This window comes from Nyctereutes procyonoides, unplaced genomic scaffold, assembly GCF_905146905.1.
Source record: "Nyctereutes procyonoides isolate TBG_1078 unplaced genomic scaffold, NYPRO_anot_genome, whole genome shotgun sequence".
In the NCBI taxonomy this organism is placed as follows: domain Eukaryota; kingdom Metazoa; phylum Chordata; class Mammalia; order Carnivora; family Canidae; genus Nyctereutes; species Nyctereutes procyonoides.
This window is the reverse complement of record NW_026575131.1, coordinates 55,658,346-55,669,124: the sequence shown is the minus strand read 5'-3', so window position 1 is coordinate 55,669,124 and position 10,779 is coordinate 55,658,346. Positions and strand designations below refer to the sequence as shown.

Below are 10,779 nucleotides of genomic sequence, written 5' to 3'. Positions count from 1 at the left end.
AAAATGTGCAAAATTGGGATCCCTGGGTGGCATAGCGGTTTGGCGCCTGCCTTTGGCCCAGGGCGCGATCCTGGAGACCCGGGATCGAATCCCATATTGGGCTCCTGGTGCATGGAGCCTGCTTCTCCCTCTGCCTGTGTCTCTGCCTCTCTCTCTCTGTGACTATCATAAATAAATAAAAATTTAAAAAAAAAGATTAAAAAAAAATTCAGTGAGGTATCCTGGATTGGATCCTGTAACTGTGTAAAGGACTTTAGTGGAAAACCAAGTAAACAATTAGCACACCTTTGTAACATCTTTGCACCTTTTCTGTAAATATAAAATTATTCAAAAATAAAGGTTTACAAAAGTGCAAAAACTTCATGTGCCCTTCAAGCAATGTCAGGTTTTGAAATAAGAACAACTTCCAACAGGGCGCTTAGATAGCTCAGTCTGCTGAAGTGTCTGATCCACCGTCCTGACACTCAGACCCCCATCAGTATTCTGGCTCAGCAGGTAATCTGCTTCTCTCCCTCTCCTCTCCTCGTCCTCTCAAAAACTTCCTTAGTGCTCCCTCCAAATCTTAACATTTTCCACCTTTAAAAGGACCTTGTTGGCAGATGCTGGGGGTTGGAGACTGCACAGTACAACTTAGATGGGCAGAGCTGTGCAATGCAGGACATCCATCATCCCTGGTTCCTGCCTTTTAATTACTGATAGTGTTCAGCTCCCGTCACAGTTGTGGCATCACTGTTAAAGCTGGGTTTTTTCAATCCAAGGAAGATTAAGCAGCATGAAGTAGAAAGATCTTAGTACTACATTCTGTCCAGAATTAAAACGTTGAGGTTAAAATAAAAATTACATAGGTGTGTCACTTATATTCCTACTTTTAACTTCTGAATAACCAATTGTGGATCAATTAAGACAACTTGCCTGGCAGGTGATAGTTTCTTCTGTGGTTTTCCCTCACTGGGACAGGGCTCACTTCAGGACCCGGAAGCCACACCAGCCAGGGGCTGCCCCTCTGTACCACATGGGTCCATGAGGCTCCGCCATCCCATCAGCTAGCCCCATGTACCAAAGGGGAGGACTGCTGGGCTCTAAAAAGGTACTTCAAGGTCAGGTTTAACCTGCATTGCAGTATCACCAATGGTGGGGAATGGCACAGGGGAGCCCACTGCAGCCTGACTGGACCAAGGAAGTCACAGGGACACACACAGTCACCACCATATCAAATTTATTATTCCAATGGCACTAATACAGCTGGAGGTGCTCACGGTGACACCGCACAAAGTTTCCTGCCTTCTAGCTTCTGTCCAAAAAGAAAGGTCTACCCGCTCGTTCCTTCCCCCTTTCTGGGGGGAAATCCACTACCGGCCATTTACCCAAATAAACCTCTTAATGCGCTTTTTTTTTTTTTTGACATTTGAGTTTCTGAAATGGAAAAAAAATGTTGAGTGTCCCATCCCGCCTCCCCCACCCCCACCGGCCAAATAAGTCCCTGCTGCTAGGGCGTTTGTTGCCTCTGAAATTTTGAAATAAATATTGAAAGAAACGGCATCAAGTGTTCACGTTGAGTGATGGCACTAAGTGGGCCCCAGAACCTGTCAGGTGGAGCGTCACTGGACAGTCTCGAGGTGTCATGGAGAATGCGAGGGCTTGTTGCTGTGGTCGATCGTCAGCCGGGTGCAGGGGCTGTGCTGAGTCCCACCTGGGGTGGTGGGCTGCAGGGGAGGGCTGCCTACAATTTGTCCAGGAAGTTGTCCAGGGCAGGGATGCCTTCCTTCAAGCCTTTACGCTTGCGTGTTTCAGCCACCACCTGGCTGGGGCGGCTGGTGTTGTCGAAGGGATCCCCGGGCAGGATCTGCCAGTGGTCAAATACGCACTGGGGGAAGGCCTGGCCACCGGTGTTGGACCTCAGGTCAGCAGTGAAGCCTGTGGGGAGGGACAGGGCTTACTAGCAGGCTCAGGAGACTTAGCTCCCACTACCTCCAGGGCAAAACCCCTGGAGGAGGAGGCAGGGGACAACACAGGCACAGAGATCACAGAGCCTAATCAACCCAAACTGGATCAGACATTAAACCTAACCCTGGGATCTCACCCAAGCCTTGCTCAGAGAACACTAATTTGTAAGGGAGGCAGTGTTGGCCATTCCTGGGCCTCCCTCTGCTCATCCACAGGATGAACCTAAGCTACAGCCCCACTGCTCTGCTGCCCTTGAACAGAACATTTCACCAAGTTACACATCCCCGGGTGGTCTTCTGCTGCAAATTCACCATTTCAGGGGATCTGCTTGTTGAGTGGGTCACACTCTCCTCTGAACTGCTGTTCCAATGGCCCAAATGGGTGGGGGCTAGGGCAGAACTTTACAGATTCCATCAATGATTCAAATATCAGACCCACCCTAGGATGTGCCAAAGGCAAAACCCAGACGAATCCTAGACCAGGTTTGCCCGGGAGCCATCTAGCCACAATCAAGTGGGCATCTGAGGAATGATGCATTGATATGAAGACTTACCAAAGGACTCATTCACAGGCAGGTAGGCCTTCACAACAAACATGGGAGTGCCGGCCACCTGGGACTCCTCAAAGACGTGACCTCGCTTCCTATTCAAGACACCATAGATGCCACCAACCACTTGTTCTGGACACTGTCAGGAAAAAATGGCCATTATAAGCAGTTGTTGGGCAAAAAAGAGCCTGTTAGAATTAAGAGGACCAGGCCTCCCCACCTGAATCTCCACAAGGTAGATAGGCTCCATAAGCCGGGGCTGGGCAGTCAGCACACTGGCGTAGAGGCAGCGCCGGGCAGTGGGGATAATCTGGCCACCCCCGCGGTGGATGGCGTCTGCGTGCAGGGTCACATCGTGGACATCGAAGCGCACACCACGCATGTTTTCCTCACACAGAGCACCCTGCAGAAGGAGCAGAAACTGTCATCACTGCAGCCCTTCCCTCCAGAATGGATCACATAGCTTCTACAATGCCTCCAGGTCTCCACCCAGACAGACCTGTTGGGTCCTGCCCCACCAACCCCACCTCCCTAACATTCCCTTTCCAGAAGGCAGGACAATAGCCCCCACTTCGCCCGCAGTAAACTAAGGACATATCCTAAGATCCCAACAGCTGTGAGCATCCCTGGCCTGAGAACACCATAGTTGACTGATCCACTGTCAGCTAGACACCCAAGCGACCCACTCACCTCTTTGGTGGCCCACTGGAAGCCAGCTACCACACTATCCTTGATCTCGTTGAGGTACTGCACACCCTTAGTGATATCAGTGAGGACGTTGGGGCCAGTGCCGTCAGGCCCGAAGCACCAGATCTTGCGGGCCTCAGCCACATCCCACTCATACTTCTCGGCCAGATAGCGGGCCCGCTGCTTGAGCTCCTGGCGGGCGGACACCTCACCCTTGTCAATGTCCTCAGCCAGCCCGTCAGGGAAAGGCCGTGCCTTCATGTACAGCCGGTTGTGCTTGTTGGGGGACTTGGACAAGCAGAGCACGTTCGACTCCTCACTGACGGTCTCCCGATAGGAGACAACAGGGTCAGATTTCTGCAAAAAGAGTGTTAAAGTCAGGCCAGCCTCCAGGAGATTTACAGCATCTTCCTTATTCGATTCATGAATGTAACATTCATGGATGGAGCTTGGTGCCTTGCAAAAGCAAATGAAATCCAAACCACCCTGAGGCTTGCTACAAAAACCTAAATGAGGGATCCCTGGGTGGCGCAGCGGTTTGGCGCCTGCCTTTGGCCCAGGGCATGATCCTGGAGACCCGGGACCGAATCCCACATCGGGCTCCCAGTGCATGGAACCTGCTTCTCCCTCTGCCTGTGTCTCTGCCTCTCTATCATAAATAAATAATAATAATAATAAAAACCTAAATGATCTGTAAATCTTAGAAGTTTCCAAGCTTTTAGTGTATGGAAAACAACACGCCCCAGGATGCCTGGGTGGCTCAGTGCTTGAGCGACTGCCTTCAGCCCACATCAGGCTCCCAGCATGGAGCCTGCTTCTCTCCCTAGGTCTCAGCCTCTCATGAATAAGTATCTTAAAAAAAAAAAAAAAAAAAAAAAGCAGGCCCCTCACACTGCAACCTCAACCATTCTGAACACGTGTGCAAACTGTTTCCTAATAGCACATTTTTCTGACAAACATCAAGGAAGCAGAAGACCCTGGACTATGCAGTCTACTTGTCCTGCTCTGTACTGGGAAACACAGGCCTCCAGGCATCTGAGCCCAGAGCCAGGCCTCACCTTGATGGGAATGCACGCATGGTCCTCCTCCAGGTCTTTCAGACAGATCTCCAGGTGCAGCTCCCCAGCCCCCGCGATGATGTGCTCCCCTGACTCCTCAATGATGCACTGCAATGGGCCAGGAGTTAGGCTCTGAGCACGGACCCCAAGACACTCAGAGGCCCCAATAAATTCTAGGAACAGGTATAAAGCTCCAGGTTTCCCTCCAGATAAGAGAAGGTAGCCCCACCAGAAATGGGTTTTTGGGCAACCCAGGGCTCGTAAAAGGCAGCAGGAGCTGTGTTTTTGCTATTCTCGTTAACCTCACCAATCTGCTCCATAGCCAAACCATAAAAATAGAACTGGTATACAAAGAATTAACTAGATTTCTCAGAAAAAAAACACCACCTTGTCACACAGTAGCTCTGCCAAGGAAAGTGTGTGCTCAGCACACACCGGACTTTCCAAGATTTGAATATCCGTAAATCTGTGACAAACCCTATGTAAGCCACAAATTAACCACTTGCACACGCGGTGTTCCCATCTGCCAGGGCGCCCACCTACCTGCACCATGGGGTCTGACTTGGCCAGCCGTTTCAGACCCTCCACTAGCTTGGGAAGGTCAGCTGGATTCTTGGCTTCCACAGCAACCCGGACAACGGGGCTCACGCTGAACTTCATCACCCTCATGTTGTGGGCATGCTCAAAGGTGGTGATGGTGCCAGTCTTCACCAGGAACTGGTCCACTCCCACTAGACCCACAATGTTCCCACAAGGCACATCTTCAATAGGCTCAACGTAACGGCCCATCATCAGGATTGTTCTAGGGAAGACCAAAAAAACCCTCCAGATCCCGAATCGATCCCAAAACACCTCTTCCTTCTAAAGTCTGTGGCCATCCCATCCACCTGAAATGCTGGTGTGAACCCAACTCCCAGAGCCTCAGGCCCTAGCCTTAGTTTCACCTTATCAGCCCAGTTCCTGTGACAATGAGTCCCAGCTCTCTTACCCCAAAGCAGAAGCCACCTGCTCCTCCCCAACTCCCCTATGTAGAGCTCCACACCCAACCTAGCACTGATATGAGTGTCACGGGAATCTGAGAACCAATGAAAGTCAGGGCTGCAAGAAGCTGGAGAGATGGAAGTTCAGTCTTCCCACTACCCACACCAGGAGCCAGGGGATGGTGACTACCACTAGCCTCTCGAGAGGGCTCTGCAGATACGTGCCACCACCCTGACCTTGGGGCCAAGTCTGTCCAAGTCAGAACTAGCGCAGTGTGCCTCACCCAGACAAATCACTCCCTCCCTCAGCTTCAAGGGTCCTTCTCTGGACCACATTATGTCTTGTCACCCTCCCCGTGGGAAGAGATAATCTTGGATATGGACCAGCCTGGGACGTACCCAGGAGCTGCTGAGCACCTCACCTTTGGATGGGCTTCAGGTACAGGTCCTCCTTCTTCCCAGGGGTGTAGTTGGGCCCCATGATCCTGACTTTCAGGCCAGTGGACACCAGCCCCGAGAATACACGACCAAAGGCGTAGAACCGACCTTTGTCGGAGGTTGGCACCATTTTAGAAATGTACATCATGAGAGGGCCTTTGGGGTCACAGCTTTTAATGCCTGTGAAGAGGAATTCCCAAAACAAAACATATGATTCCCGCAGAGCTCACCCTCACAGAACCCTGTGACCTGGACTTGCCAATGAGCATCACCACATGACCACAGCCACAAAAATACTTAGGCCTCTGTCCAGCAATCTAACCCCAGGACGCAGATGAACCTCACATACCCATGGCTGCCTCGTCGTCTGGGGGGCCCTCATACAAGAGCTCACAGCGGTATTTCTGGGCTGTCACAGGGGAAGGCAGATGGATGGTGATCATCTGCAGCAAAGCATCCCCGGCAGGTAGCCAGCGGCGCATCACAGCCTACAGGAGAAGACGGGGAGGTCAAACAAGGCCCAAAGCCCTCAGAATGCCATGCCCAAGGTCCTGGTGAGAGGCACTTAGATTCTGAGCTGCCCCTCCTGGAGAGGTGCCAACAACACAGATCCCCTGACCACCCTGCTGGTGATGGGGACATGACTGGTGAAGATATGACAAAGAGCTTAAGTCACACAGTGCAAAGCTGGTAGGCCCACCCCAAGAGGCCCATCCGCATTCACCTTCAGAAGTGGTTTGCCTTCCTTATCTTTGTCTTCACTGTCCAGCTTGATGTCCAGCTTTTCAATCAGCTTTGCGGTCTCCTCTTTCTTGAAATTCATGATCGCGTCAAACACCTGACAAGTCACAAAAACAGGAAGATGGGTTCAGGAACGTTACTGGAAGCCTGCAGCTGCTTCCTACCAGGCAAACCTTACCCTCCTCCAGCACCCACCTGTCAACCCAGCTCTGCCCAGCCAGTTAGGTCAGGTAACAGATCCTCCGGGAGCCACCAGGCCCAAGGACAGCCCAGGGGACGCACATCCATGAAGCACACTCAGCAGCTCACCTTGAAAATAGGGTCCAAGATGAGCTGGCAAAACGTCCGCGGTAGCTTCTTGCCGTCAGGGCTGGTGGCTGACTTGCTGAATTTGCCGTTGGCTGGATCAAAATACCTGGCAGAGTACAAGAGTATTTCACCAACTCAACGATGGTAAGGTGGGTCAGGGAAACAGGAGACCCAAGTGGGTGAGGAAACCAATCTGGGCAGAAGGACCCTACAGATGTTTGGTGACCCTTAGTCATGTTCCCACCACTACAGGCGGGTCCCTGCCCCAGCACACAGGTACTAGAGTGCCCTGCACCTCCCCCAGTACTCACCGGTCACCCCACAGCTTCTTCATCATGTCCTCCACTTTCTTGGCCCGCTCAGCAGGCCCCAGCTGGCCCTCGCCCTTGGCAGCAAATTTGGCCACATACATCTCTGCAAACTGCTTCAAGGTAAAGGCCCAACCGTGGAGTCCAGACCCAAAGCCAACGGTCCCAAGTACAGGGTCGATCTGTGAGGGTCAGAGAACACTATGAGTGGAAGTAAACAGCGGTACAGAAAGCACAAGAGTCCCTGAGCACCATGGGCCTCAGACGTCAGTTTTCTTCAACAGCCATCAGGTCAAAGTGAAGAAATTTTAGTCATCACTTACAAGGCCCAACTCTACTCCATCCCCTCTGGAGGAGCAAAGAGAAGGTGTGCATAAACTTGGTGAGCACTGACAGCAAGCAGAACCCACTACCCCACAGCCGCCACCACCACCGCAAGTGCCAGATGAAATAACTACAAAAATGGTCCAGGCCCCTTGTCACTCTACAGGTCCTGGCAAACCTACTTTCAGAAGAGCTATCAATAGTCCCCAAGATCAGCACCCTCTCAACCAGAGCCCTTCCAGTGCAGTAAGGACTGTGGCTCCCCACCTTGGGAGACGTGCGACCCATCAGCAAGCTGGTGAAGGGACCCTCACCTTCAATAGGCAGTTAAGCTACTTACCATGATGTTGCCCATGGGACCGCTCTCGCCCTCCCCGTAGGTAGAAATGATGACGTTGACGTTCTCCACAATGCGCTGGAAGGTCTGGTAGAGCTCCTCAGGCTCCAGCTGCAGCTCCAGCAGAGCCCGGTCCATCTTGTTCATCATCAGCACTGGCTTGATGCGCTCCGCAATGGCCTGCCGCAGCACCGTCTCTGTCTGCACGCACACACCTGGGGATGGGCATCTCCATCAGCCAGAGAAGGGGGGAATAGCCCCCGGGTCCCAGCCACACTGGGGGGGGGGTACTTATTGCTTACCAGACACACAGTCCACTACCACCAAGGCACCATCGGTGACACGAAGGGCGGCAGTCACCTCTGAGGAGAAGTCCACGTGCCCCGGGGAGTCGATGAGGTTGATTAGAAAGCCAGAGCCATCCTTACTCTGCTTGATAAAGTTCAAGTCGTTTTCGGAGAGCTCATAGAAGAGTGAGATAGCCCTGAGGAGATTGGTGCAAGTTGGATCGATGGAAGCCACGTTTCATTGCCCGCCCAGTGACCCCTGGAGTCAAGCCCAGGTTCCTGTCCAGGGTCAATACGGCTTTCTTAAGTATCAGGAAGATTCTAAACGGTTAAAAAAACCAGATCCCACACTGGAAAACACCACAACCTGTTTCCTCTCCTTGCTAATTACTTCTTCCTGCAGACATCAGACAGACTTCAGATTTCCCACAAAGAAACCATTCCACCCAAGCAGCTTTGCCCTCGGCCAGGGAGGTCCACCTCCCTCCTAGTACCAGCTACCAAAAGCAGCCTCTGAGAGCCCACCCGTGCAGCTCCTTCATTCAGGTTACTCCCAGGCTCAACACACTTGCTTCCATATATTGACCCTGTGACCAAACTACCTAAGAACCCTAAACTATCTTTCCCTCCGAGGTCACCCAAAATAAGTCTCAAATGACCTAGTAGAACCTCACAGTTAAAGATAACTGGCAGCTACAGGCACTACTTTGAATGCCCTTACTCAAAACGGGGAGCCAAAAAACTGTCATTGCACAAGGTAAGATTTTTGGCAGCGTCCTTACGCCAGTGGCACTACCTACCCCCACACTTCTCCAGGCAGTGCCCAGAGCCCTGAAATGAAGCTGCCGGGTTAACCCTCTTTCCAAGGCTCCCCTGCCCCCCCCATCCCAAGCATCACTGCGCCTCTCCAACTGGCTGCACTCTTCCATCACTCCACTGCGCCTGTCTGCCTCACAGTTCAGAATCCCAACCCCCAGCTGCTCCAATCATCTCCCCAACAGCCCCCGGAACACAGTAGCACCTGCTCTCTGGCTTCTCCACCCAAGACCTGGGTGAGGACCTCCCTCCCGTCCTCCCGAGGACATCAGAGCCTGCTCACGTGGACTTGATGGTGATGCAGCGCTCCTGCTCGTCCTTCCGGGTGTCAGTGAAGCGGGTCTCCCCAGCGCGGGCGGAGGCAATGATACCGGCCTTGCACACCAGCGAGTCCGTCAACGTGGACTTGCCGTGGTCCACGTGGGCGATGACAGACATGTTTCGGATGTTGGCCTTCTTGTCCATGATGGCCCGGATCTGGTCTACCGTGAAGTTCACCTGGGCCGGGAGGGGAGGAGGGGAGGCTCAGGCCGGCCCGGGCGGCCTTGGGACTTCACAATCGATGGGCTGCCAGGCCCCTGCCAGGAGTGCACACTGCAGCGGGGCTGGCCCCAAACCACCACCCGAACTCCATCTGCTTGCTGACACCCCTTGGAAACGCCACTTGCCCCGTGGGAGGGGGGAGGGGCAACGCCGCCTGTCACTGACACACCGCAACTCGACGGGGACGCAACTCGACGGGGACGAAGTCTCCGGCCCGAGGCCGTGACTTCCCAGGGCACACGCAGGTCAGAGGCAGCCCGGCCGCTGCAGGGTGCAGGAGGGAGGAGGCTCCCCGCAAGCCCCATCCCCGCTGCCTTCTCCCCGGCCTCTCCCAACCGGAGATCCAAGGTCATCCCTCCAGCTGGGGGTCACACGGGGCCAGCGTCCCCCGGAGGGACGGCTGGGCGGGGAGCTCGCCCTGCCCCCCCGGACGCCAGCCTCCATTTGCAGGCCGGCTGTCAGCTGTTCTGGGCCGGGACGCGGACGCGCCGGGGACACAGGCCGGCGGGCGAGGGAGGCCCCCGAGCTGGGCGGGGGGAGGGGCTCCCCCACCCGCGGACCCCCCAGCTCACGACGCGGGTCACAGAAGGCGGCTCCCCCTCGCCGCGCTCCCCACACGGCGCCCGCCATTACAGCGTCTGCCACATCATCACCACCACCACCCGCCCCCCCGGCCCCGCCTCGGCCCCCGCTCCGGCCCGGCCCGGGCTCCACGCGAGGCGGTGGCGCCCCCGGAAGCGGGGAAGGGGCTCGGCGAACGGCGCGTCGCGCAGACATGGCGGCGGCCGCTTCCTCAGCCCCGGCCCCGCCGGCGCCGCCATGTCTCCTCCGCGTCGGGGCGGCCCCAGCGCTCCAAGGCCGAGAGCGCCGGCCCCGCGGAGGCCCCGCCGCCCTCCCAGGCCGCCGGGCCCGCCGGCGTGGCTCACCATGGTGGCGGATGGCGGTGGATTCTCCCAGGCAGATCCGAGCGAGGCGAGTCGCGCCGAGGATGGCGGCGACGACGGCGGAAGAGAACGTTGACGTCAACACCCGACCTTTTATAGGCAGAAGCCGGTTGGGCGGGTCATCTGACCGCGCTGCGGGGGCGGGGCGAGAAGCAACGCCCCGCGCAGGCGCAAGGACGCACTCCTCCGGTTAACCCTTCAGGCGCTGGCGTGGCTGCGGGCGCCCCCGGGGGCGGTGGTCTCCCGGGACCTGGGGGCACGCCTCCAGAATGCGATGCTCCGGCGCAGAAAGCGAAAGGCGCCGTTTTAGCTGAGAATGTTAATCGTAGCAGCTCTGTCAGCTTCCAAAATGCCATGCACTTCTGTTAAGAGCACTTGACAATGGGAAAAGGGTCTGTGGATTGTACCGCAGCCACTTTTCTGGTTTTGCTGTTATGTAATGAAACCACTGAGGGACAGCGGAGCAAGGATACTCGACACCTCTCTGTACTATTTTTGCAACTACCTGCCTATAAT

The 10,779-nt window shown here is 55.0% G+C and overlaps 1 protein-coding gene and 1 non-coding gene across 2 annotated transcripts; both read right to left on the bottom strand.

Moving 5' to 3' along the window:
• Positions 1–1,198: 1,198 nt before the first annotated feature.
• EEF2 (eukaryotic translation elongation factor 2) lies at positions 1,199–10,334 on the bottom strand. The gene is made up of 15 exons (XM_055343941.1): positions 10,246–10,334; positions 9,060–9,274; positions 7,976–8,157; positions 7,677–7,888; positions 7,016–7,194; positions 6,705–6,810; positions 6,379–6,492; positions 6,004–6,142; positions 5,639–5,834; positions 4,780–5,038; positions 4,237–4,344; positions 3,182–3,535; positions 2,712–2,894; positions 2,498–2,630; positions 1,199–1,914 (listed from the first exon to the last, which is right to left on the bottom strand). Exons 1-15 carry the CDS (start codon positions 10,246–10,248, stop codon positions 1,721–1,723), a joined length of 2,577 nt encoding a protein of 858 aa, XP_055199916.1. The 5' UTR covers positions 10,249–10,334; the 3' UTR covers positions 1,199–1,720.
• Positions 7,271–7,335, bottom strand: LOC129522604 (small nucleolar RNA SNORD37). Its single transcript, XR_008666914.1, has one exon. It is a non-coding gene; the product is annotated as a small nucleolar RNA SNORD37 (small nucleolar RNA).
• Positions 10,335–10,779: the final 445 nt, after the last annotated feature.

Coding starts and splice junctions, on each gene's coding strand:
- EEF2 (XM_055343941.1), bottom strand. Junction 6,143..6,378: donor AAGGCAAACCACTTCTGAAG/GTGAATGCGGAT, acceptor CTTCTCCTGTAG/GCTGTGATGCGCCGCTGGCT. Junction 1,915..2,497: donor GCCTGTGAATGAGTCCTTTG/GTAAGTCTTCAT, acceptor CCCTCCCCACAG/GCTTCACTGCTGACCTGAGG.